General features: G+C 32.7%; 1 protein-coding gene and 1 pseudogene across 5 annotated transcripts in view; one reads left to right on the forward strand and one right to left on the reverse strand.

Moving 5' to 3' along the window:
• The window catches only part of SEMA3A (semaphorin 3A), a 434105-nt gene that overhangs the window by 331344 nt on the left and 77787 nt on the right, over positions 1–24974 (forward strand). For all 5 annotated transcript variants that reach the window (XM_032484103.1, XM_032484104.1, XM_032484102.1 and 2 more), the window contains 2 exons: positions 14391–14484; positions 22634–22753. In XM_032484103.1, coding sequence (XP_032339994.1) covers positions 14391–14484; positions 22634–22753 — 214 coding nt within the window. The remainder of the gene's footprint in view (positions 1–14390; positions 14485–22633; positions 22754–24974) is intronic.
• On the reverse strand, positions 19767–20103 carry LOC102517311 (annotated as a pseudogene).

The raw sequence follows: 24974 nt of genomic DNA on the forward strand, positions 1-24974 counted from the left end.
AGGATACAAAATAGAGGAGTATGATGACTTTATTTAGTTTTGGAAGGCAAAAGAAGATACAAAAAATTAGAGTAATATAAGAGAATGCTTAAGATAAAATTAATTTTATGGTATAAATAGCTCAACAGATTTATTTCATGTTCTCTAATTTTTTTTCTCTGTTAAATGTTATTGGACTTCCATCTGCAAAAAAATCCCAATTTCAAATTTTCCAGTTGTGATGCAGTTTATAACTTTAACACACGATTCAGGATATTCAACTTAGTTCCTCTCGTATTTTTTTCCTTTCTTGATCTTGCGGCAGTTTTCCCCTTCCATCTGTGTTCACTCAGTGTCCTCATCCCAGCCCACCAGTTACTTTCTTCCCTCAGAACAAAGTCTAAGATTTTATGATCAGTTTTGAAGCTCTGTGTAATGCGATATCCTCCTACATATGCTCTCATTTCCTACAACGCCCCCTCTCATCCTCCCTTTGCTCTTCCTGAACTTCAGTACAGTCTATTGGTGCAGTTAGCCTGGGAAATATCTCATTCCAAGTGTAGCACCCTCCTCCACTAATACTGACATATCCTTATCCTTTATTCTTAACATCCTTGAGAAACCCACATGGTTAGGCATCACATTACATAAACATTTCTAAGTTTCGACGTACCATAACTTTATTTTTCCAATGGCATTGTCTTTGACAATGGGTAATGTCTGAATAGTGGCTCACATGTAGATTTTCAGAATACTAGACAGTCTATGTCTATATAGACAAAAATAATTCACTTAGACTGTTGAGGACTGATGTCTACCTTATTTTGCTCATATTCAGAAATTTTGACTTAAGGTTTGGGATATATGAAGTAAATAGGTATTGTGGCTTTTTATTAACCAACTGGAAAACTGCCTAATTTTCCATTTTTCCTTTTGTGTATTACCTCGGCATTAACAACATTTGAGTGTCTTCAAATAAGGAGGAGCTAGATTTTTAATACATACCATAAATAGGAGCATAAATTTAAATGATAGGAGATTATGTGTAAATTCCAGTAATGTTTAAAAACTATAAAATAAAACAGCTCTCTAAAAAATGTGTCTTACCTGTTTGGGGAGGGCTTTTTATAATACCACACAGAGCAGCAGCATTTATAGTGCTAACCATTTAATATGCTAAATGAATTTTGTCTCCATATCTTTACTATTCCAAATTAGCTATGAGGCATTCTAAGCAAAATGGGCTTAATGGATTATTTTATGATTTATGGAAAATGAGAATAACCAGATCATTCCATAAGCAGTTTTATCTAAAAATTTATACATTTATTCTCAGCTCACTGACTCAGTTCAGCTATCCAGAGGGCAGATTGGTCTCCTTTATGTTTCAAATGTTTTTGTAAAGAAACATGTACAGAAGTAGAATTCATTAGTTAGACATAATTTTCCTACTGTATTATTTTCTATCCTAATTTTATAATTTTTAAATCAAGTATAAATATTACTTTTATGTTATAACTACTTGATTATTTATTCAACATGTACAATAATTTCAAAGATTGTGTGGAAACTATAGACAGGTAGTCATTTTTCTGGTCTTCACGTTTGTTTTTTTAAAGCATTATTATGAAAATAAATAAACAACATTTAGAGACTTGAAAGAGAGGAAGAAATTAAGAATCGTAGCGAAACTGTGAATGATTCTATAAAATTAAATCTGACTCAAAAATCTAGACATTAAACATGTAACTAGCTGAAAGTTCAATGAAATGGTTGGTGTCTCTAAGCCTACCACACATCCCCCACTTGTATGATCACTGATGTTCAGCCAAGCAGAAATCTGGACTTGAAACAGGCCAACAAAAATAAACAGAAGACAATCAGTAATGGCACTAGAGATGTAGCTTGTATGTAGAATAATGCCTTTCAGAGAATTAACTATGGAGTTAAGAATAAATGTTGTAACAGTAACCCACAAAGGTTACTATGGAAAGAGAAAGGATTATTTTTTGGAAAAGATATTAAAACTGAGATACTGAATAATTAGTCTCTCTGAACATCACTATTTCATTTATTTCATAAAATAGTAATAATAAATCTAAGCTACCTAGAAGCCATGGTTATCCCTTATGTGAGTCAGACATTATTTTGGTTTTACTTACATTTATTATATTGCAATTTTAAAGAAGCAAACACTTTAAAATAAATGTAGTTTCAAATTATTATAGTTAATTATTTTTGTATTTAGTTGACTACATTAGTATCAGTAAAAACATATGTAGTAAATATATATTGTGAACTATCTCTTATAAGCTGATCATAATATTGACAATTTAAAAAAAATAACAGTACCTAGACACTTAGAAAATAGAATTTTGCTAAATTTTTCTTTCCTGTTATTCCCACGTCAATTCATTGTTCAGGTTGGTCCATTCTTTTCATTATGTCACAAATATATCATGTGCATTCTTGCTTCAACTTATTAAAGAAGGCTCTTCCATCTCTTCATTTTGAATTTGTATACCACAAAGGATGTAGGAATATATGTCATAAATTATAGTATTCATTTTTTTTTTACTACCCTTGATGTTTATGTGTTAATATTCCCCCCACATCTAAAATTTTAAAGCTCTTAATGACAGCGATTATAATATATATTTTTAAAAATAATAAATGGATATCAATAAGCCCATCACGATATTCATTGAGCTTTCATCTACTCTTAAAATAATTTATAATGAAGATCTATTATGTTTTCTCTAACTGAAAATGCCATTTAGAATGATATAAATGTCTGGTCTATGTGAATACTAATTTTAACATCAAACATTCTAGTCAATAAACCAAAAAAAAAAAATGCTGGATTTATTCTAGATAATGTAATTGTAATTATTTATTTGGTAACACAAAAGTCTTGCTTTATAGTCAGAAACTGACATCTGCCAGTAACAGAGATTCATTTATAAATAATACAAGTGTTCACTATAGCAGATTAAAAATAATGACCCAAAAGTCAGCTCACCGTGTGATACAGAATATCTTTAGGGTCATTAATTTGAAAACAAAAGAAGCTTCCCAGTATCCGGATACTTCTCTAAGGACTGCTCTGGCTGAATTTTTCAGTAGGTAACCATATAGCCTTAAAGTTCAGCTCTTAAGAATTCTGGATAATTTATATATAAAGAGCAGAAACAGTCAATTTTTTTTGTAAATAAAACCAAGACATTGTTAAACAGCAGTACACGTATAGATTGATTTAATTACGTAAAAAAAAAAATGAATGAAAAGCTATGTAGACTTACGATACTGTGGCAGAGTTTCAGAGCACTTCAAAGTTCCTATTAACTTCTGTGTTTTGTTGGAGATTAATCACTGAACCTTATAGTATTTCCATTATGAGCTACGGCAGCATGATCACAGCCCTTCCGAGGACTTTGTTATATTTTGAGCAAATATGAAAAATGGGGACAATCGGATGATAATGCAGTATAGGCTTTGGTATTCAAGTAAGTCACAATGCTTCACAGGGATTGCAAACTCACAAACCTACAGTGCCATACAGATGACATAAAAAGATGAAAAAGGAAACACAAAACAGGGAGCAGTGGAAACATTAAACTGTCCTATGAAAAATTCTAAGTCCCGTGAAAAAGCATTCAAATTCAAGATTTATATAAAATATGTCTCCAGGCCAGATTCGGTTCATGAACTGCCAATTTGAAGATTTACTTAGGATATAGTTAACTCTGGTGTTTTGGGGTTTTTCTGTTTGTTTGTTTTTAATACATGGGCTGCAAAATCATTGTATAAACATTAAAAATAGTTAAAAACAATATAAATAGAAAAATACCTAAATAACATAAATTAGGGACAATAGTTTGATGCATTTTCTTCAGGTTTTTTCCATGCATCTTACATAGTTGTTACATTACTACATATTGCTTCCACAATGACTTAAGAGGAGTATCAATTCTAGGCATTATAACATATTGGATATAAAAATTTATTTTAATACCTGAATCATAATAAACTATGTAGATGGCTCATAGGTTATTTCCCCCTCCTCTTATTGACATTTAAAATTTTTTCAATATTCTGAATACCATGGTGAACCTCTTCTTGCTTTAATTTTCCCTTTTTTTAAACTTATATTTAAAAATATATATTTAAAAATATTTATTTCCAAAAGTAAAATAATCAAGTTAAAGTTACAGATATTTTTAAAGATATTTCTAATTCCCAAATTATTCTCTAAAATTTATGTTCTCCACAAGAATTGACAGAATTGTCTCTTTCCTACAATACCTTTGCCAAAAATAACACTTATTTTTGAAATCTTTGCTAATTTGCTAAAAGAAAATCATACATTTACATCATGTGATTATAACAACACTTGAATGACAAGGCTTTGCTAAAACAAAGCTTGATATAAATAAAATGTTAGTTCTTTTGGCCTCATTATTTCCCAGACGATATTTATGAAAAAATCTTGAAATATAAAAATCTCAAAATGTAAAGAAACCATATGAATAGATTCCAGTGCTTCTTACAGTACATATGCTTCTTTCTGTTGACATATTTACATTTACGTTGATAAAATTCCCCAGTGGTGTCTAATCATGGATGTGACAAACACATTTTTAAAAAGAAGTGGTAAAAAAATAATAGCTGTACTTTCATAATTTAGGATAAAAAGCACTGATGCTTTGTGAAATTATATGATGGCAAATACAAGATAGCTATGTTTTGAACATAGAAGACTTAAAATGCCCATGAAAAGATCAAGTGAATTGTTCCATTATTTCATATTTTGTGGACCACTGATTTGTTCTTTGATGGAACTCACTTTACCAGGTCTCACTGGGGCAAAACATTTTAGAGTCAATTGTTCATGTTCTGGAATTCCTCATTCTAGCCAAGATAGAATTTTCCCTTTCACTGTCATATTACCTTGGGAGTTAACAGGCATTCATAGCTGAATAATTATACCATGACAGGTATGAGATATCTGCATAAACTCAAATTAAGCTCCTATTAAAAACATAATCTGCATGAAGTATGAACACATATGCTTTCTGTTTTCCTTGGTTTATACCATTAATTTTAATGATGACAAAAAGCAGATGAATTATGTCACTGATGTTTGTTTGAGGAACCCAGATAAATTCAGATTCCTTAAATTTAGAGGGCAAATCGTATTTAATCCATCTGTACAGACTGTATGTTGTTACTGGGAGGACAATGTGTAAAGTGATACTAATTTTTCACAAACCTGAAAACAAAATAATTTCATATATTTTTCTTCAAATAAAGTTAGAATTATGTTCATTTTTTTCCTACTTGTCTTTACTGTACTAAGAGTATAATGTGGGGACTATGTTAAATACATTATCTGTCTCGTCAGTTCAGTTAGGATTAAGTCAGGGCCTAACTACAGGCATGAACTACAAGGAATATGTGGCGAAGAGATATTAGTATAACAATACTTTAAGATGTGTATTCATAAACTAACATGGTATGCAAATCAAATACACACAAAAATAAGACTTTTATAATCCCTCCATTTATTACTGGTTCTGGACCTTGCTTACCTGGCTCTGCTTATATACTATGCAAACTTAGGTGAATCATTTTTTCTTTCTCTTTGCTACTTCATCTACAAAATTAGTATAATCGCACTATGTACTTCAAGAGATTTTGTGATGATAAAAAAGTAAATTCCTACAAAGCTCTTAGGACAGTGTGCTTGGCTAATATTTGCTTAACAGATATTAGCTATTACATTATCATAGATATTGAGTTGTCAGTATGCTCTCATAGCAAAGATGTACCACTACTAGTGTATTTATGATAATTATAATTATGAACTAAGTTTCTGTACAGTTTAATTATGTGTCCCTGTGTTAATACACATTGTTTCTCATTTAAACCTTGAGGCAATTCTGTGGATTATTTATTTCATAGATAAAAATATTAACACTTCAAAGAGATTTTTAAAACTTGTTTTAGAACTTACAGTTAATAATTAGCACAGTCTAGATTTTATAATTATTTAACAATAGTATTTTTACCGCATCTACCTTTAAAGTCAAATAATTAAAAAAAAATCTGGGTCACAGAAAAGTCATATAATCTCTGGAGACCAATTTCAGGGGAAGATTTCTGCTTTACTAAAGCAATGCTTAAACAGACTTTAGAAATTGAAATCAATAATTTTAGCCATTCCTACTTACATCAACCTAGAGATAAACTTACTAGAAATGTTGTCTATCCCAATGATACTATCCTTCCTTTATTTTGGATCCAAAAATTTCCTCAGTAACAGAAATTATATTGAATTCAATGAAAGAAGTCTACATAGATGTAACCAGAGATTGATCGCATATCCTGACTAATAAACTGGACTACATTTTATATAACTGGAATTTTTTATAATTTAATTTAATATATGAAATACATTTTTGTCAAAACAATTATGTAATTGTAGCTTTACTTGCCGATGAAAACTTCCTTTCCAAGTTGTGTATTTGAAAAAATATTGGCAATTATTGAATAAGTATTGTTATAATTATTGACTCTAAATATTTTAGTATTGAATGACTACATCTTTGACTTAAATCCACATCTCATAATTATTGTACATCTAAAACTAACCAAAACTATTAATTACCATGAAAAGAAGGTATTGTTAGTACATTCAGACCTAGAAATCCTTACAGGTATATAGCTTTTCCTTGGACTTAGTTTCACTGAGATTCTTTTTTCAGTTAACAGTCATTTACTTGCAGCAGTGTTAACTTTTTCTGATTGTAGAGAAAAATAAAATTCCAATATAATATGACTGAAATTATAGTTAAATCAAAGGCAGGACATTGTAATCAGGGCAGAAAATTATACTTGCTTCATTCACACAGCATTACTTTTAAACTTCCCAGCACTCAGTGACAGACACCAGGGCTACATTTCTTTTGTATCTTCCCACAGTGTATACTGTTAAATAACTCTTTCTGACAGGCTAATTTTTATGAAAGTTTATTATTTGTAATTGCTGTTATATTCTTTTGAAGAGCCAAGGCCTCTTAATAGCTCTCAATTTTGAAATAACCATGGAAAATAAGGAGATTTCCTACAGGCCAGGAAACCAAGTTTGAATTATCAGAGCAGAGGGATTGGGGCTGAAGTTCAATAGCTGAATTTATAAAAATAAATGAATACCAAATAATAGCATGTAGAGAATGAAAAGGAAAATGGTTTTTAAAAATCTGGATAATCCCTGTTTTATGTTGAAGGACGGGGACAAAGAGCAGCAGAAGCAACTGTCCAAGTTCAGAGGACTCGGATGATAGAATCACACCACGTTAGAAGTGGAAAGGTCTTTGTAGAATAACTTATTTGGAAACTTTTACCGTGACTACATAAAATCAATAAACCCTAAAGATTGCTTATAAAGTATATGTATGCTTAGCGTCAGTTTTCTGGAGGAAAGAATCCATAGCTTTGCTTAAATATCAAGGGAATTTTGATGCCACAGAACTTAAGAAACGTGAGCTACAAAGAAGCTAAAGTACTTGACCATCACAACGCACAACATGAAAAATTCCTTTAAATTGCCATAATGTATAAGAAGACCTAACTCTCCCCTCCCCAGGCTATGGCAGTAGTTCTTTTCCTGCCACCAGGCTCATGTGTCTCTTAATCATCCTACGCGTCACTATCAGATTCATCATAATACATCTCTTTGATGCTATTGTTCTCCAGCTAAAGTTGCCACTGTATCACTGACACCTTCTGAATACAGACTAAATTGCTTATTCTGGCACAGGAAATTTTCCACAGTGTGATTCCAAATTTATTTATCTACCTTATCTCTTAATATATGTATGTAGTCTTCACTATTTAAACTCAACTTTATGTTATCATATGAGTTACATTTATTTTGAGGGGGTTTTGTTCATGCAGTTTCCTCTAGATGGAATGATCTGCCGCTGTGCTTTCCTCTCCCCTCTCTTTTTGAGGTCCTCTGGGCCTCTGCACCCACAACCACTACACACACACACACACACACACACACACATACACACGTGTATACTCACAGATACACTCACCTCCTACCAAAATACATCTTTATAGGATTAAATCAAATGAAGCCTTTCTTTATATGTGAAACAGAAAATTATCTAGCCCCCATTTTGAACTCCTGTGGTTTCCAGTTTCTACTATTATAGTGTACATCTGACATAATATTTATGGTAAACCCACTTTTTCATATAGTGGTTGAAAACATGGATTTGGAAAGAGATGGTTCTGTTATCAGATTTTTACTCCATCAATTATTATATTTATGACTTTGAGTATTATATGGAAAATGTCTTCATTTCTGATCTGTAAAACTGGCGTAATAATAGTAAGGTTGTTTGCAGAATAAATGAAAATATACAGATTAACTCTTAAGGCATCATTAGCACTTAGTATATGTTCAATGTTAAGTGAAATAGCTAACAAATACTTCATGAACATTGTAATATTGTTATATAATTTTTGTTGTAAATTCTTGTATGCTCCTTGATACCTTTCACCTTCTTATTCCAAACATAACTCTTACATAGTCACAGCTTAATGTATATTTACTGCGCCAATTAATATTTGTATAGTATTTCAGAAAACTTATATAAATTAGGTTGTTTTTAAAATAAATAAAAAATGCAAATCCTAATTTTGTACTTTTATAAGTCGAAATTTTATATTTTTATAAGTAGAAAATTGCATTTGGTAAAAGCCCAGTTTTACAGTTTGATATTCCCACTCGCCAATATCCCAGAGATATTTGGAGTAACTTTTATTGATGAAAATGGTCAGGTAAAGGAGTTATACTGGAATGATGGAGGTATTACTTTGATCAGAAAGATTTTTGAAGTTCTGCAAAGGAGTGTTTTGATAACTTTACCTCTCAATGAAGATGGTTCTATTGAGAAGACTAATATTTATTAACAAGCTTAACATTAATAATAACTGCAGAATTACAAAGCCCAAAGAAAATTAATGACGAAGAAGGATGTAAAAACAAAGGGACTATAATATTATACTCTTTATCATTAAATCTTGGTTTTATATTTTATAATAAGAGTAAACTCATATTTGAAGTATATAACTATATCAATAATCTATTAATAGTGACATATACTACAAGAAGTTAGACTCATGTTTCTCAAAATCCTATTTAAAACTAGGTTTAATATTTGAATTTTGTATTCTGGCCTCTATGCACAACTGTGTTCCTATCTGTGTCATATCCCTAATGTCTTAGCTCCGAGAGGTCAGTGCTATGCCCTTGCTATTCCTTAAATATAGTTTTTCTATAGCACCTCTTCCACTCAGTCACATGGTCACTCGTTTATTCATTCTTTCTTTCACTGAGCTTTAACTCAGTGAAAAGTTCTATCTTAATATGTGAGAGAAATATAGTGCATAAGATTTTTCCCTCACCTCAAAAGTATTACATAAGAAAAAAAGAATGACATGCATTATTGAATATCAAAGTTGAAGGTAACAATTGGCACAAAGGTGCTATGAATAGAGTGGTATGCAAGTTCCAGGGAGAAAACATTTTTTTCTGTTGGGGAAAATTAATGAACATTTAATGGACTGAGTATTATGACTTAAACTTTAAATAATGAGGAAAATGTGTTACTTGCATGGAATAGGGAAAAGTAATTTGAATGGAAGAAGAATGGCATATAAGAAAATACAGAACATGTATTTGTTCATCTGTCCTGCCATTGAATATTACTTAAGGGTAGACCCTTGGCTAATAAAAACCAAAAACTAGGGTTTTTAGTGTAATCTTTCTTGTGGATTTCATGGACTTTTTCAACTATACTTGTGGTGTGATGACAAGTTTTCTTTCCGTAGAGATCCTCTGACTTCCAGGGCTACTCTTTGCTGCAAAGGGAATAGGATCTAGAGCTGTGTTGTCCAGTAGAACCTCTGTGACAGTGGAAGTGTTTCCATCTTTGCAGTGTTGTATTCACAAGTCTCTTGTGACTACTGAACTCTTAAAATGTAGCTAGTGCAACTGAGAAATAGGATTTTTAATTTTAATTGATTAAATTACGATATGTAGCTCATGGCTATTCGTATTGCACAGCATAGATCTAGAGTCACCTTTTTAAGAGAAGTAAATTACAGTTGAATTTGATCCAAATGGATTTCCTTTGGGTAAAATACAGTATGCCACAATATTTCCTGTGAGATCCTATTACATCCCTTCATTGCTGAAGTCAGTAGTTTTACCCAGTATTGTCATTACCTGTGCACTATTGTTAATTAGGATATACACAAAGGAAACTAATAAATTAGATCTCCAGGAAGCTCTGAAGACTTCTCCTAGGAAGTGGCTTCTGAATTTGGTCTTAAAGGAAAGGAAGTTCACCCTGGAGTTGAGGACAGGTGGGCTGGGGCTGGTTCAGGCAGAGATGAAAAAAAGCATGGTATGACCAGGGAATACTTGATAATTCCTTATAACTGACAAACAAAGTGTCTTTGTAAAGAGCAGGAGAGGAGAAAGAACAATTTGAAAAAACACAATAATATATGTTTTTTAGTTCTATCCAAGTACTGGGTTTGATTAATTTTATGTAGTTTCCCACCCAAAGTGATTATTCTATCACATATATATGTAGGCTTTTCTTTTTCTTTTATTTTATACAAACATCATTTATGTTTTAATCATTAAATGAAACAACTAAAATTGTAACTTTGTTACCTACGTTTATTACTTGGACAAGATTGAGATTTGGGAAATTTATTGCCATGATGTCACCAATGGTTTATAATTTATAAGACTTTGGATTAGACATTAGCACAGTTATTATTTCCTCTAATGCCTTACGTCACCACAGCCCAATAACATTCAGGAAATCCAGAAGACAAAGGGGAAAGAGTGGTCTTGAAAGCTAAAAATAGTTGCTGAAAACTGATGCAATCATGTAATAAAATATGGCATAATAACTTATATGATATGCTCAAAGTATCTGCTAAAGCAAATTAGAATTCATGCAGCTAGATTTCTGTTCATGTATTACTAAAAATGAAAACCATTTCAGTTCAAGTAAGACATATAAGCTAGGAAGTTTACTTGTGTACATTGGTCTTAAGATTTTTGGTCTTATTACTTGCATATGTGATCTATTTAAACTCTTTAAAACAGAAAATCATTGAGTAGCAGATTTCAAAAAGCATTCCAAGTACAGCCAACAGCTGTCTACGTGATATGTTACATATGACGGCATAGAATGCACAATTATATTAAGGCAGGGTTCTTTTACAAAGAGTCAGTGTTGTCACACTTTTGATAGGTGTCATTCACAAGATAACAGAAATAGCAATTTCATGTCTCAATATCGATCACATTAAGTTTATCAGACATATTAAAAGGATAGTCTTTTTTAATTGAGAGTTTTTATACATACTATATTTAATGACTTTTTGTCAGAAAAGCTTTGGAACTGAACTCTGGGTTATCTATAGGAAAGAACAATTTTCAGTGCATTTTAGGAGTCCAAAATACTTATATATTTTTTAAACACCTGTCTTAATTTCCACTGATGAAAATATAGGCAGGCATTTCCACTGTGGCATGAAATACATTGATCAGTATAGGCAAGAATGATTTTATTGTGACAACAAAAAAAAGAAATTTATGGATATTTTTGAGGGCATACAAAGTATTGTTTTATATACATTATTGCAACAAATAGTCACAATCAACTCTCTGAGATTTTCTTATCCTCCTTTTATAAATGAGGGATCTGAGTTTCAGAAAGGTTCAAGGATTTCCTGAGGCCCAGAGTTACAAAAGGCACAGCCAGGGATAATACCCGTTTCTGTCTAACTTCAACACCCTTGGACTCCATTACTATGTTGTGGCTGGTATGGATTTCACACTGCAAACACATGTATGTAAGAAATATCTTTTACTTACTTATTCAGAAATCAAATTATATTTGTTCCATGCCCCCAACTCACTAGGCCAGAAAGGAAATTCAGTGTTTTACCCTTCAGTAGAATCATATAAGAATGTAGGATAATTACATGGTAGATACCCAGAAATTTGGGCAAGAGTTTCATTTAAAGGAAAAAAGAAGGAAAGGAAAAGGAGGCCAGCTTTGAACACATTACCTGACACCATGGCAAAGGATAGTTTTTCATCTTCTCTTAAACCATAACTGACATGCTTAACCTCTTTTCCTGTGAAGTCTAATCCTATACCTTGTAAATCAAATGTTAAACACAAGGTTGGAAAGTACTTTTCATATACCTTAGTGTTGTCATATTAACTTGGACACATGATCTGAGACATCAAATATCTCAGTATTTGGAGAGATAACTCCTCTATCTATGTCAATATTGTAGAATGTCTGATGTGGACAAGAAATTTATAATAATAACAGATTTTTCAGCCACACCACCACTTTTCCCTGCTGCTTCCTCTAACCTGTGAGGCATAGTAACATAGACAGATTTTAATATTTTCTATCATTCTGGCAGTAGGGTGTATATCATTTACTGAGCATATTTCTTCTGGATTTTTCCTAATTTCTGTCAGAATATATCTAAACATTTCTTAAGATTTCTCCTATGCTTTTTCTTAGTAAATGACAATAAATTTCATACATAATTTTAATATTCAAGCATCTATGATAAATTTGTATTTGTAAACAAGTTTATAATTTAGTGACTTATGTAAATGTTTTTAAGTAATATTCTTTTAAATTATGCTAGGGAAGTTTACAGCAATGGTATTGACTTGTATTAAATGCTCATATTCTTTTGTTGTAGTGATAATATAAGCAGTATTAATAGAATAAAAATAAATTTTGTCTGTTATTTATTTTGATGTTTTAAAAATACTTTATTTCAGTAGGTAAACATTTGAGATTAAATATCATTATCAGCATTGATTTTTAGGAACCCAAGTGTCTGGTGATCACGGAACGGGAGCTAATCATTGACCCAAATGGGCCTGACTTCTGACTCACTGCCCTTCCTGCTACTACTTAGCACAATTCTGAGAAACCCCATAAATTTTTCACAGTGTAAATTTTAGAACTCAGCTAAAGAACCAGCATTGCTAGGGGACAGCTAATTACCAAGTACAGAAATCAATGTAAGGAGAAATAGACTCGGTAATTCTCACTCACAGTAATAAAAACGGAGAACACTTTTGTTTGCTTCCCTTTTCAGTCTTCCTCCCTAACTCAGATGAGTTTCAAGAGTCATAACTTGAAACTCTGCCATTAGCTCCATCACAAATATTAAATGTTAAATAAAGTGATCCATATTGGCCATAAAATGAACACCATTTACCATTCTAAGAATATAGAAAATGCTTTTATGTGAATAGTAGAGAAATTGCCAAAAAAAGCTATTTTATTTCAGTCTGTGAACAAGTTAATGGGCTACTGGAAAAAGCATACATATTCGGACCTAATTAATTTCCAGAACACTTGGTTCTGAAAAGAGTGCTCAGAAACACCTCAGATTACTCCACTGTCATATAAAAGTTGCAGTAGCTAGACACATCCTGAGGGCAGGGTCTCAGGCATGAGTTAGTTACCTCCTTATTAAGGCTTCGGTTGCAGCGCTTTCTGGCTTAGTTTCTACCATAGTCAAATGTTCATTCCTATTTCTAGATACTTGAGCCTCAACTGAATAGACGTGCCTGTGATAAAAATGTGTCACCTCTGTGCTTGTCCTAAGGACATTATCTCCAGGCACACCTTTCCTAATAAACAGTTTGATATTTTCCACTTAGAGAAATTGATAAGGATAATTTCAGGTACCTTCCACTTTCCAAACTGAGTAATTAAAAATTCTTGAGAAGCTTGTAAGCATCAAAGTAGTAAGAATGACGGAGTGAAGGATGTGACTGCTACGGGTATTTAACATTTCCTTCTGGAAAGTACATGCAGAAAATTGAGATAGTGTATCTTCTTGCAGACATTTAATATAGCGAGTTGCTATTTTTTCACCATGTGAAGGAAGTAAATGAGTCATTTTGTTTAAAGTTAACATTCTTTCTTTCAAGAGCCATTAGGGTAGCTCTTGGCATACCACTGTGATAAAATGATTATTCTACCCTTATCCTGACATGCTTTGTTCTGTAAAGTTCATTTATACATTGTTATTTGCAACATGCTAAATGCTACTAAAAAATCACCAAGCTAAATAAATATTTGGCTAATTAGAGCTAGTTTTTATTCCACTTAAGTTACTTTGTTCTCTCTACAGTTTACACAAATAGTAATACTCCTCGATAGCGCAGAAGAAATCTGAACCTCTCTTTGGTTAACTGGCATGTTAAAATACTTTCTATTATAAATAAATTGAATTCTTCTTATTCTTTTCTACAGGACAACATTTTTAAGCTGGAAGACTCGCATTTTGAAAATGGCCGTGGGAAGAGTCCTTATGACCCTAAACTGCTGACGGCATCTCTTTTAATAGGTACTTACTCAGCAATCAGTTAAACAATGAATTTTCTATAAATAATAGCCAGGCTGCATGTTCCTTCTTATATATCAAGATTTTCCATTATTAATCATGAAATATTTTATGAGTATGTCAGTTGAGATATTTTCAAATATTTTGAAAATGAGTAAGAAACACTAAGTGCTGCTTTGATTTTTGAACTATCTACTCTATGGTTCTTTTTAATCAAAATGGTTGAATAGTATCTTTAAAATTCCCTAAATCACTCTATGATCCCACTAGACCTTTTATAATTTTTGTTTTGTAAAAAAAATGATTTTGATTTTCATATTTTGAAAGAGGCATTTCAAGGGGGAATTTTGACAAGTCAGAAGGAAAGAATGAGATTTACTCTATCTTGTTAATTGTAGTTCCAAGATTTGTCACACTCTCAATATTTGGACAACTTAATCAGCACAATCCAACTAAAGGGTACACTTGACAGAGGTCCCTTTGTGTTACCTTGAGCTGAAAAAGTCCTTCTTATTCATCTTTTTTGACTTTGGGGCTTATTCTCTTTTTAATCTAACAGAACAGTTAATGTATTTCGTCTCCCCTTTTCTTTAACCATTTTCCTTCCTAGATTTCTTCTTTCCTCTTTTTCTTCAACGTTGCATATGGGTGGTGAATGCTCATTAGCCATAGTTCAAAAGGATAGAAGTAGGAAGAAGAAGGAGAAAACTTTAGTTTATATTGGAGGATAAAGAATTCTTTCCACCTTTTTTTTTTTAACCACTTCTGGACTGGGATTAAAATAATACACAAAAAGCAATACATCATTAAACAATTCTTCTTTTTCTTTCTTTCTTTCTTTCTTTCGTTCTTTCATTCATTCTTTCTTTTTTTTTAACTTTTGACTATACCAGCAATAGAACACAGAAGATTCTGGGTTGTTATCCTATTCCTGAATATATGTTTTTATATAATCATGTAGAAATTATGTACCTTTTTGTTTCCTTTTCTTTTTCCTTTTGTTTCCTTTTAATAAAATATAGAAAGTAATTATTTGATAAAACAACAAAAATAATAGTGAAACTTTTCAAGTGTAACATTTCTAATTAAATTTTGAATAATACATCTAGCTTTTTAAAGTAAATTTAGGCTACTATTTGATGTGTAGTAAGTTTCTGAAGTTCTGCAAGTCTTTTTCTTTTTAAAAAATAGCTTTTTTTCTATTCAACAAAATAAAACTCCAGTCATACTGACAACATTAACTCTGAAGATGTATTTTTTCCAGTATCCTCTAGTGTTTATCACTATTTCACCAATCCCTGTTCTATTAAGAATAAAACCATTACAGCATGAATTATCTCTATTGCTTTCAAAACGTAGACAATTTCAGTCCATTTGATCCATTTATGGAGCACTTTAACAAAAGTTTAAGACCTGAAGGAATGCAGCAAATGTAACACACTTATAATTTTCCTATTCACAGATGGCCTAGTGATTACTTAAGTGTGACTTCCTTAAGTGCACACGCAGAAATTTGAAAATGGTCTTAAACAGAGGGGAGGAGTCCTACCTTGTCTCAACTTGAAGCCTATACTTATTTAAATTGCACAGTGGAAAAAAATAGATATTCCTCAAAAAGTAGTATGTAAAATTGTGCCTAGAGCAGCTTTAATTTGTGGTATGTTTCTCAGGAGGGATTTGCTTCATTATTTATTTTAATATTCCATTGAGAAAGGAAGATGACAAGTAAGGATTACATAGTTCATATGAAATGCAACCACGCAGCGTCCACAAAAAATACGAAACGCCATGGTTTTGGTTTTATATTAGAATGTCTTTGAAAAAGTTGTATAGGTTTGTGAAAAGAAAAAGAAAATGAGGATGTATGGCTAAAAAAGAACAATAGCTATTTCAGAGAAGCAGCTTTTAGATGGAAGTCCAGATCTCACCTAGCCAATACTGTAAAATAATTGAGTAACTTTCAGAGTTACTTAATGCTTATTGACAAGGAAGATTATTCAAGCTGAGATAAATTAATTTCTGAGCCAGTCGAATAGCAAGATACAGAAAAATGAGCAGGCCATACGAACTGCTAAAATCTCTCACAATATCTGCAACACCATTTTAATTCAAAAGCTGTGACTTCCTTTATTGAGGTTATTTGCTTCTTTTATAACTGTGCTATAAATTCTTTCTCTCACGGTAAATTTAATTCCCCTTGTTGGGTTTTTCTTGGCATTTTCTCTTCTGCTGCTTTAAAAATATGGCTTACTAATTTACTAGAGTGAGTTCTTTTAACATAAATATTTTCTTCAGCACTTCCCAGACTTTTACATACAACTGTAACAACTGTTACTGAGTTATACAGATTGTACATTGTATATTAAAAAACAGCTATTGCAAAAGCCTGTTCGCCCAAAAGAGTTTGAATATATTCTTCTTATTTCCGCACGTAGGAGAAATTTGCCTGGTGCTTCCAAGCTGCTTCCTTCCCCAATACTGGGAAGTCAAATTTCACCTTTATCTCAAAACACTGACAAACTGGCTAGATGGACCTTGACATCAGATTCTTTCTGTATCACCTATCCCTCTATTAAGCAATTTCAAAACCAGATAACAGCTTAAAATTTTGGTTTATAGAATCTATCAAGGTTTAGTATAACCTCTTTCCAAAATGCTTTGGGTTTTTAAGCTAATGACCACAGAAAATATGGAATCTTTCCTGAGCAGTGAATAGTTACTGAGTTAAGCCTCCAAATCCTGTAATATGTCCCAAGGTTTACAAATCATCATAGTGAAGTTAATTTTTCAAGTCTCTTTTAATAAGATTTTGTTAATATGAAATTGCTCCCATATTTATTTTTTACTATTTTTTATTTTACCCACCTCTAAATATTTTTTGACTCTGCTTAAAAATTTTTATATTAAAAATAGCACTTGCTCCCCTGCTCAGAATAAATGCCATGTGTGAACCTCACACAAGAATAAAACCCAGTGTTTTCCACTCTTAACTATCGTCTCACATTTTCATGATGTGAAAGGAATAGTCAACTTGAAAGCAGTTTTATTTCCTCATTGAAGTCTTCTCCAGGCATTGCTGTGCTAATATTTTCCATCACTAAGAGATGTTATGAAGTTCTGTTTCAGGGTGTCTGGGACTTTTAGCCATGTTTTATTTTTCCAAGCTAGAATTCTGTCATGCCTCAGGAAAGAACATAATTTGACATTAGAATGTGCTCTTACTAGGTGTTGGAGCAAACAAGGCACTCCCCAAATTAATTAACTATAATTGAGAAAATTATTTGAACCTCTCTGAGCCTCAGTGTAAAATGGCATGGTCATGTTAATTCCACTAGTTTGTTGTGTCAATTAAATAAGAACGTAAAAGCATACTACGTTTGGGTGTACACATATTTCTGGAATATGTGTGGAAATAGAAACTAATAATCAAAAAAAAAAAAAAGAACTGATAATAGTGGTTGCCTGTAGGGAGGCTAGGAGAAGATTTGGTACCATATAAATTTTATATTTTCAATTTTGTATCATTTGCATATATTAACTACTCAAAAATGTTAGTTTTAAAAGAACAATGTAAGTAACAAACCCAGCATATTTATTGGTACAGAGAATGTGCTTAACAAACTTAAAAATGTAAAATTATTCCCATACCCTTACACTCTCAAGAAGTGATTTTATCCGTGCTGTGTCTGGTGTGTGTGTGTGTGTGTGTGTATGTGTCTAAGAAGAGAGGGAGAGACCCGTATTTTTTTCCCTCTGTTTCTAATCACTCTGCTACCCTGCGAATAGGATTTGCTTAAGGTGTTAACAACATAATGGCTTGGTCTTTAGGTTTGTTTGATTTTTGCTCACATCCATGTCACACTTTACACCTGTGTTAGTAATGCTGTGATTTCCTCAGGAAAGTTTTTGGGTTTTTTTTTTTTTCCCCATTTTCTGTTTCTTCTCACCACACCCTTCTTAGGAATTGTAATCTAATACATTAACTGACCTAAGCCACATTTTTACTTTGTTTTGAGCTGTGAACAGAAAGCACAGAGTAGACGTGAACTTTGGTTTTTAACATGCTTCTCAGGTAACGCTGCCATAGTGGGAATGCAGGTCACTAAACTTTCTGTTCATCTCTGTGAAGAATGCTCTCCTTTGAGATAGTTAAGAAAGCTTACAGCTAAGAAAGAATGGCAGTGTACTGACTGAAATAGCAACGTTCATATTTGAAAATTTCTAGCTTGTTAGTTACATCTATCAGCACTAATTTATCTTAGTTTGATGTATTATTTTTGAGACATCATGCTGCCTATATGGTATTTTTGTAGAAAGACTTCAAAACTTTGTTGGACAGAGTATCCATAACCACTTTTTGGTATATATAACAATTCCTTGATATTCTGTCATCAACTTAATAAAGATGGACAAATGCCATCTTTTCTTTAGTAAATATGGAAAATCCAAAAGTATATATGTTAGCCATAGAATGTAATAAGTTTTTAATAAAGAATGGTAATAGCACAATTACATGAAATGAAATATACTCTGAGTTGATACAATATATCTGCTTAAAGAGAATTCAAGAGTAGGATACTCTGTCACCTATATACATTTGGACCAAATGACAAATATGTCATACAATTTCTGGAGGAATCAGTCCTGATAAGAATCCTGTAGACATCTCAGCAGAAAATTCTATCTAAAGCCTGGAGTCAAGGAATGGTTACTGATATTGAGCACTGACTATATGAGAATGTGCCCTTATGGTCACCTAATCATCTGGTGCCCTCCAGCTCATAGATATCATGTTGACGCTTGCTAAAAATAATATTTAAGTAGGAGGTAATTTCCTATGACTGGAGGCGACTGGTGCCTTAACTGAAACCTTCCTTTGGTTTTTTAGTGAATTCTCTCTAAATTCTGTTTTCAGTAGTAAGTTGAGTCGGTAGCTCTTCCACTTATGAACTTTTCTACATTCTCTGAGTCACCTACTTAACTGTTGTCAAAAGAGAAACAAAATCAGTCTTTCTGCCTTTGCCTTCATTTATATTGATTTTTGCCTTCCTCCCATGGGAGTGGATAAAAAAATTAGTTATGTTATAAAATAACTAATCAAGTGATTATGAGAAACAAATACCTATCAATATCCAAATAGTATTTCTTTGGTTGTAGTTTTTGTAATTTCATCTCTATCTAGAATAGAGTTTATATTATAATAGCAACCACAATTATGAATTTTATTTACAATGAAGCAAACTACATGAAAGAAAAAAGATTGACTGATGGCATTCTTTTTTTGTTTGTTTTTTGACCAGGGATATTTTCCTTTTTTTTTTTTTTAATAAATTGTAAATACTTTTTTATTTATCAGAGTTCAGCAAAGAACTCCCAAGTTACTGAATCTTCATTTTTCAGGAATCATTCACTCCCAGAGCAGACCACCATTTCATATCTTAAATCCCAGGGCTCTCTTGCACTCCTCGTGGGCCTCAATTAGGAGTCCACAGTGCTCTTCTCCTTTCTCAGTGATGCACACATCACACATCTTCTTGGTCTCCCGGCAGGCACAGCAGGGCTTCAGCAGCTTCTTCTCCTGCGACCAGACATGTTAGGGCTGGCAGCCACCAGACCCGGCATTTTTCGCGCGGAAAGCAGCAGCTGGCATTAATACCCTAAACTCTCCCAGCCTTGGCAATTGCCAGTTCGCCCCAACTGATGGCATTCTTCACTCTTCTGTTTCTGGTTATACCTCCTGTTAGGCCTGGTCTGACTACACTCTGACATGAAACTGCTCAGTTTTCACCTTTTGGTTGTTCGATTGTCACCTTTCCTGATTTTTATCACCTAACATGTGGCAGGGTGGGCAGTGAAGTTCAACTAATAATTTAATGCTTTTGATTTTCAAGATAAAGAGGACAGAAGTCATCCTATGATAGCTGTTCCAACATGAAAATATTTGAAATTGGTATGAACATTTTAAGCTGATTTCATAACACATTTTAAACTGTGTCTTATTCAGATAGTTCAAGGAAATAAGTCATTGCATCTATCAGTAAATTAATTATCTGTAAAAAATAAAATATCAATAAAAGTGTTACAGTGATGGAATGTAGGTTAAATTAAGGAGACCAAAGGCATTAAAATATTTCAAAGTACGATTGAAATTTATGGACGGCTTATTCATAGTGGTTTTGTGCTTTTAGAAAAGGGTTCTTTATCTTTTAGGCAGATAAAGCATTATTGCAGCATAGTATGGTAAGAGCAAGTCAGATTTGAACTTAGTATTTAATTAAGTGAAGAGAAGACAAGATGCTTTTGAATCCCAGAGATAACATAGTACAACAATTTGTATCATATGAGTACCATTAATTTAGATAGTAAATTGTACTTAATACATTGTCAAGCCATCATTTTTATTTGTCTTGATTGACAATTCAAAATAAGTGATCAATTTTTAAAACTCAGCCTCTAAGATAAGTTGTCTTTCCATTAATATTTAAAGTTATAACCTGCAGTTGCTTAGTAATTCTATGTAGCTATTCTGCAGTGCTTTGGAAGTTCACCAAAGCCTGGTGAATTCAGAAACATCAGAGAACCATAGTTCTACCAAAGGAATTAATTTGGGTTGGGTCACTGAAAATGTCTAATTTCATTTCCAAGCCCCTTATTTACAAGTGAGAATTGAGAATGTGAACAAAGAGTATCATAAAGATCAGATTAATATGACTTTCCCAAAGGTATTTATAGCTGAAGGTGAACAGAAAGTTTTTGGTTTCTCTAATACATACTAGAGTCCTTTGGAAATGATAGTGGTATACAGATGTTTAAGTTATACTTTATCTATGCCTATTTTATTTTTGAGTACTTTTCAAGCCAGTAAATTCAGAAACATTAACATATCCAAATAATCAATGCGATAGCATTAAGTTTTACTGTTACTATGATAGATTATTGGAGAAAATGTTGCATTAATTGTTGTTTTGCTGATAATTCACTGTAAGCAAGCAGGCAATAATGTGTTTTCTGAATGGGATAATATGAGGCGCTTTTTGTTTAAAGGAAGGAAAATGTCATTCTTACAAACTTGGGCTTATTGAAAGGTTGTATGATATGTATTTAGTATAAGAGACTTGGATTAAACAGGCCTGAGTTTGAACTTTCACCTTGACTTGCCTAGTCATTAGCTGAGCAACCTTGGGTTTCTTGAACTGTGAAATAGGGATACATTTACGTCGTGGAGTTGTTGACAGAGCTAAATGAGATAATTTGAAAATGTCAAGCCAGCACATGACTGCCTGGCAAGCACAAATGGTATTCAGTAAATATTAGCTTCTCTTTCTCCTTGTTTCCTTTTCCTTTCCATTCTAACCTTCTGCTTATGATTCTTCCATTAATAAAACTCTGACCAGAGTTAATTCAGTTTAAGTAGAAATAAGTCAAAAAGCATAACAAAATCTTGAGCTGTAGTGATTATGGCCTTTGTTTATCAAAATTTCTCTTTCTTCAAACATGTTTCTTTTATATCTAAGTCTATGTGATGAACTTGATTTTGGATTATATGATACCAAGTTAGAATATTTTTGCCACTTGCTGTATTTAAAAATGAAAGGCAAGAAAAATCTTGGCAAGGAAAATATTAGTCTTTTCTAAATTATAACAAGATCTCGTTAATTTAGATTCCACTAAAAAGGAAGTATATTAGAAATTTAATATCCATTAAAATCAAAACTATGAGCAAGTTTTACAATGAAACTTTACCCTAATAAGGATATTGGGACCAAAGTAACTTTGAACATACAAAAGCAGAGAATGTGATAAATATGGTTTGCATTTTGTACTTTGTCTTTGGTCATAATAGGAAATATAAAATTTCATATTTAGTAGTGTCCACAGAATCATATTTTGCTCAGTTTTTCAAAGTTAGTGCTAAGTGAGTAGTGAGATACTTAATCTGTGAATGATCATTTAATAAAATACTCCCTTCAGGAAAGACATAGGATAAACTTGAGTAGCTTTGCGTAATGATGCAGAGGACATTTCTGTTTTCTTTTTTAACACAGCCTCAGTGTGAAACTTACATTCTGTTTGTTTGTTTGTTTTCTTTTATTTGTATCACCTTAGTTAAATTAAGAGTTTGTTTATATGGTTTTATTTGCTCACAACGCAGATGAAGAACTATACTCTGGAACAGCAGCTGATTTTATGGGGCGAGACTTTGCTATCTTCCGAACTCTTGGGCATCACCACCCAATCAGGACCGAGCAGCACGATTCCAGGTGGCTCAATGGTAAGTGGTGCGTGCATGAGCACAGCCAAATAACACGTGCAACTATAGTAAGTCAGGGGAGAGCTTTCCCTGTATGGTGCAGACAGTGTTTGAGTTGAGATTTAGTTGCAATTGAACTCATGGTGGTGACTTCATGGCTGTGGGTGTGAGAAAGTGGGGCAAAAAGAGAAAATAGAGATTAAAAACTTCAGGAAAATGTTTGCTTTGTGCCAAAACTAAAGTTTCTCAGTAGTTAACTATGGAAAGAAATAGATCTGGGCTGGAGCTACGGAAGAGAGGCAATGGAAAAAGATAAGTTGACTTGCCAATCTTGTCTTCCAGGGACACCACAACAAATCTCATGATTTAGTATTTTCCCCCCACTCCTCTCATGTTGCCTTGAGAGCATCTTATAAATTACTGAATGTTTTAAAAAATTATAATACAAAAACAACATTACATTGAAAGTGTTTTTGAGATTTCGAGGAACTGTTATATCATTTCATCTGATTCTTCTTAAATCTTTCAAAAATTCTTTCTCCTGTTTTATAGGTTGGGAAAGTAAAGTTAATATTTCACCTTAAATTACACCTAACCCAGTAATAGGTTTGGAACAAGAACCCAGTTTCCTGAATTTCAGGTGCTGGCTTCACTACTTGAACAAGCATATACTTTTTTTTTTACTTTCTTTCTCTTTTTAATATATAGATAAATTTACCATAGGAGAAAATTATAAAATATATATGCTTAAAATAAATAAATAATATTTTCATTTCTTGAACCAGATAATCCATATATAAGTCTTCTGTGTAGAATTTCATTTTTTAAATTAATCACTTCCATATTCATCAAAGATTTTGATAGGTCCCCACTGTATTAAAATGGTTATTTTTTATTGTTAGATAATGAACTCCATTTTTATCTGCCTTCAGTCTTGTACAGTACATCTTCCCAGTCCCTAACTCCCATGCATGAGCTTTCCCCTGTTTCACAAGCCTCATTAATAAGGATGAAGCTTGGCAAACAGTCCATCTGTGTTCTCAGTAAGATGCTTGATTGTCTCACTCTTTGAACTTCTACCACATTTGCTTCTCCTGCTCTTCCAGGGATACCCAAATTCATTTCCCCTCTATCTTGCATTGGTTCGTTGGAGAAAAATCACAGTCTGCTGCTGAACCTCACTGAAATTTTAGTAGGCTGTAAGTTGTGTGTGACGGTCTTTGTTCTGATATATCCCAACTCTAAAGTGACTATTTAAAACATAAAGCATACCTCAAATTGCCTCAGTCGGCATCTCTTTCCTTTTACAACAATTCTGATTGTCCAATTATTTTTCATGTATTAGTGAAAATGCTGTGCCTTTTACCTTCTACCCTTGACCCTTCTGCCTTTGATCTTTGACACTTTTGACTTTTTTGCATTGATTTTTTCTGTAAATTTACCCAATTTACGTTTTTTCCTGTCTTTATCTCTTCTTTGCCACTAATTTCTTCCTTGACATGAAAAGTTGCTCATCTACCCTATCCAAACCCCTACCTTTAATCATGGTGTACCACCAAGTCCCTAGATGTCTGAATGTCTAGCCTGGTTGGGTACTTGTATTCTCAGCATTTCACCACCATTAGCCACTTTCAACCTGACTTCGATCCCATAAAACTGTTCCACCAAAAGTCACTAATGACTTTCTCTACTTTTTCATCAGTCTCCATTTAGACAAACTCTCCTGTGATATTTGTCACTGTTAACTAGCCCTTTCTTTTCAAAAGTGTCACTTCTTAAAGTTTCCCTTATTTCCTACTCTCCCAAGTTTTCAGTAAGTTTGACATCAATTCCCAGTTGTTGTTCTTTAAATGTAGATGATGCCTAAGATCATTCATGATTGAATACAAACCCTGTGGTAATCAAAGGGGTTTGGACATACAGTCAGATATCCACCTCTGGGGATAGAGGAGCTACAGTGGTGCCCAGGTGACCATCTGAGAAATAGGAACCCTCACCAAGGAAAAGAAAAGATGCTGAGACCATGATAAGGCTATCTGTGTAAGGCCATGAAGAGCCAAAGTCCAAAATCCCAGGGGACAGTTTTGGGAATATCTACTGTCAATTATTAAACCTGGGCTTTGTATGGAGTCAAAATTAGTTAGAAAAAAATTCTTTCAATATATCTATCTGGTCTGTTCTCTAATTGAAATATTTATGTAGGAGGGAAAATGTTTTTTTATTCAGCCAAAATGAGACTTTG

Source organism: Camelus ferus, chromosome 7, assembly GCF_009834535.1.
Source record: "Camelus ferus isolate YT-003-E chromosome 7, BCGSAC_Cfer_1.0, whole genome shotgun sequence".
In the NCBI taxonomy this organism is placed as follows: Eukaryota; Metazoa; Chordata; class Mammalia; order Artiodactyla; family Camelidae; genus Camelus; species Camelus ferus.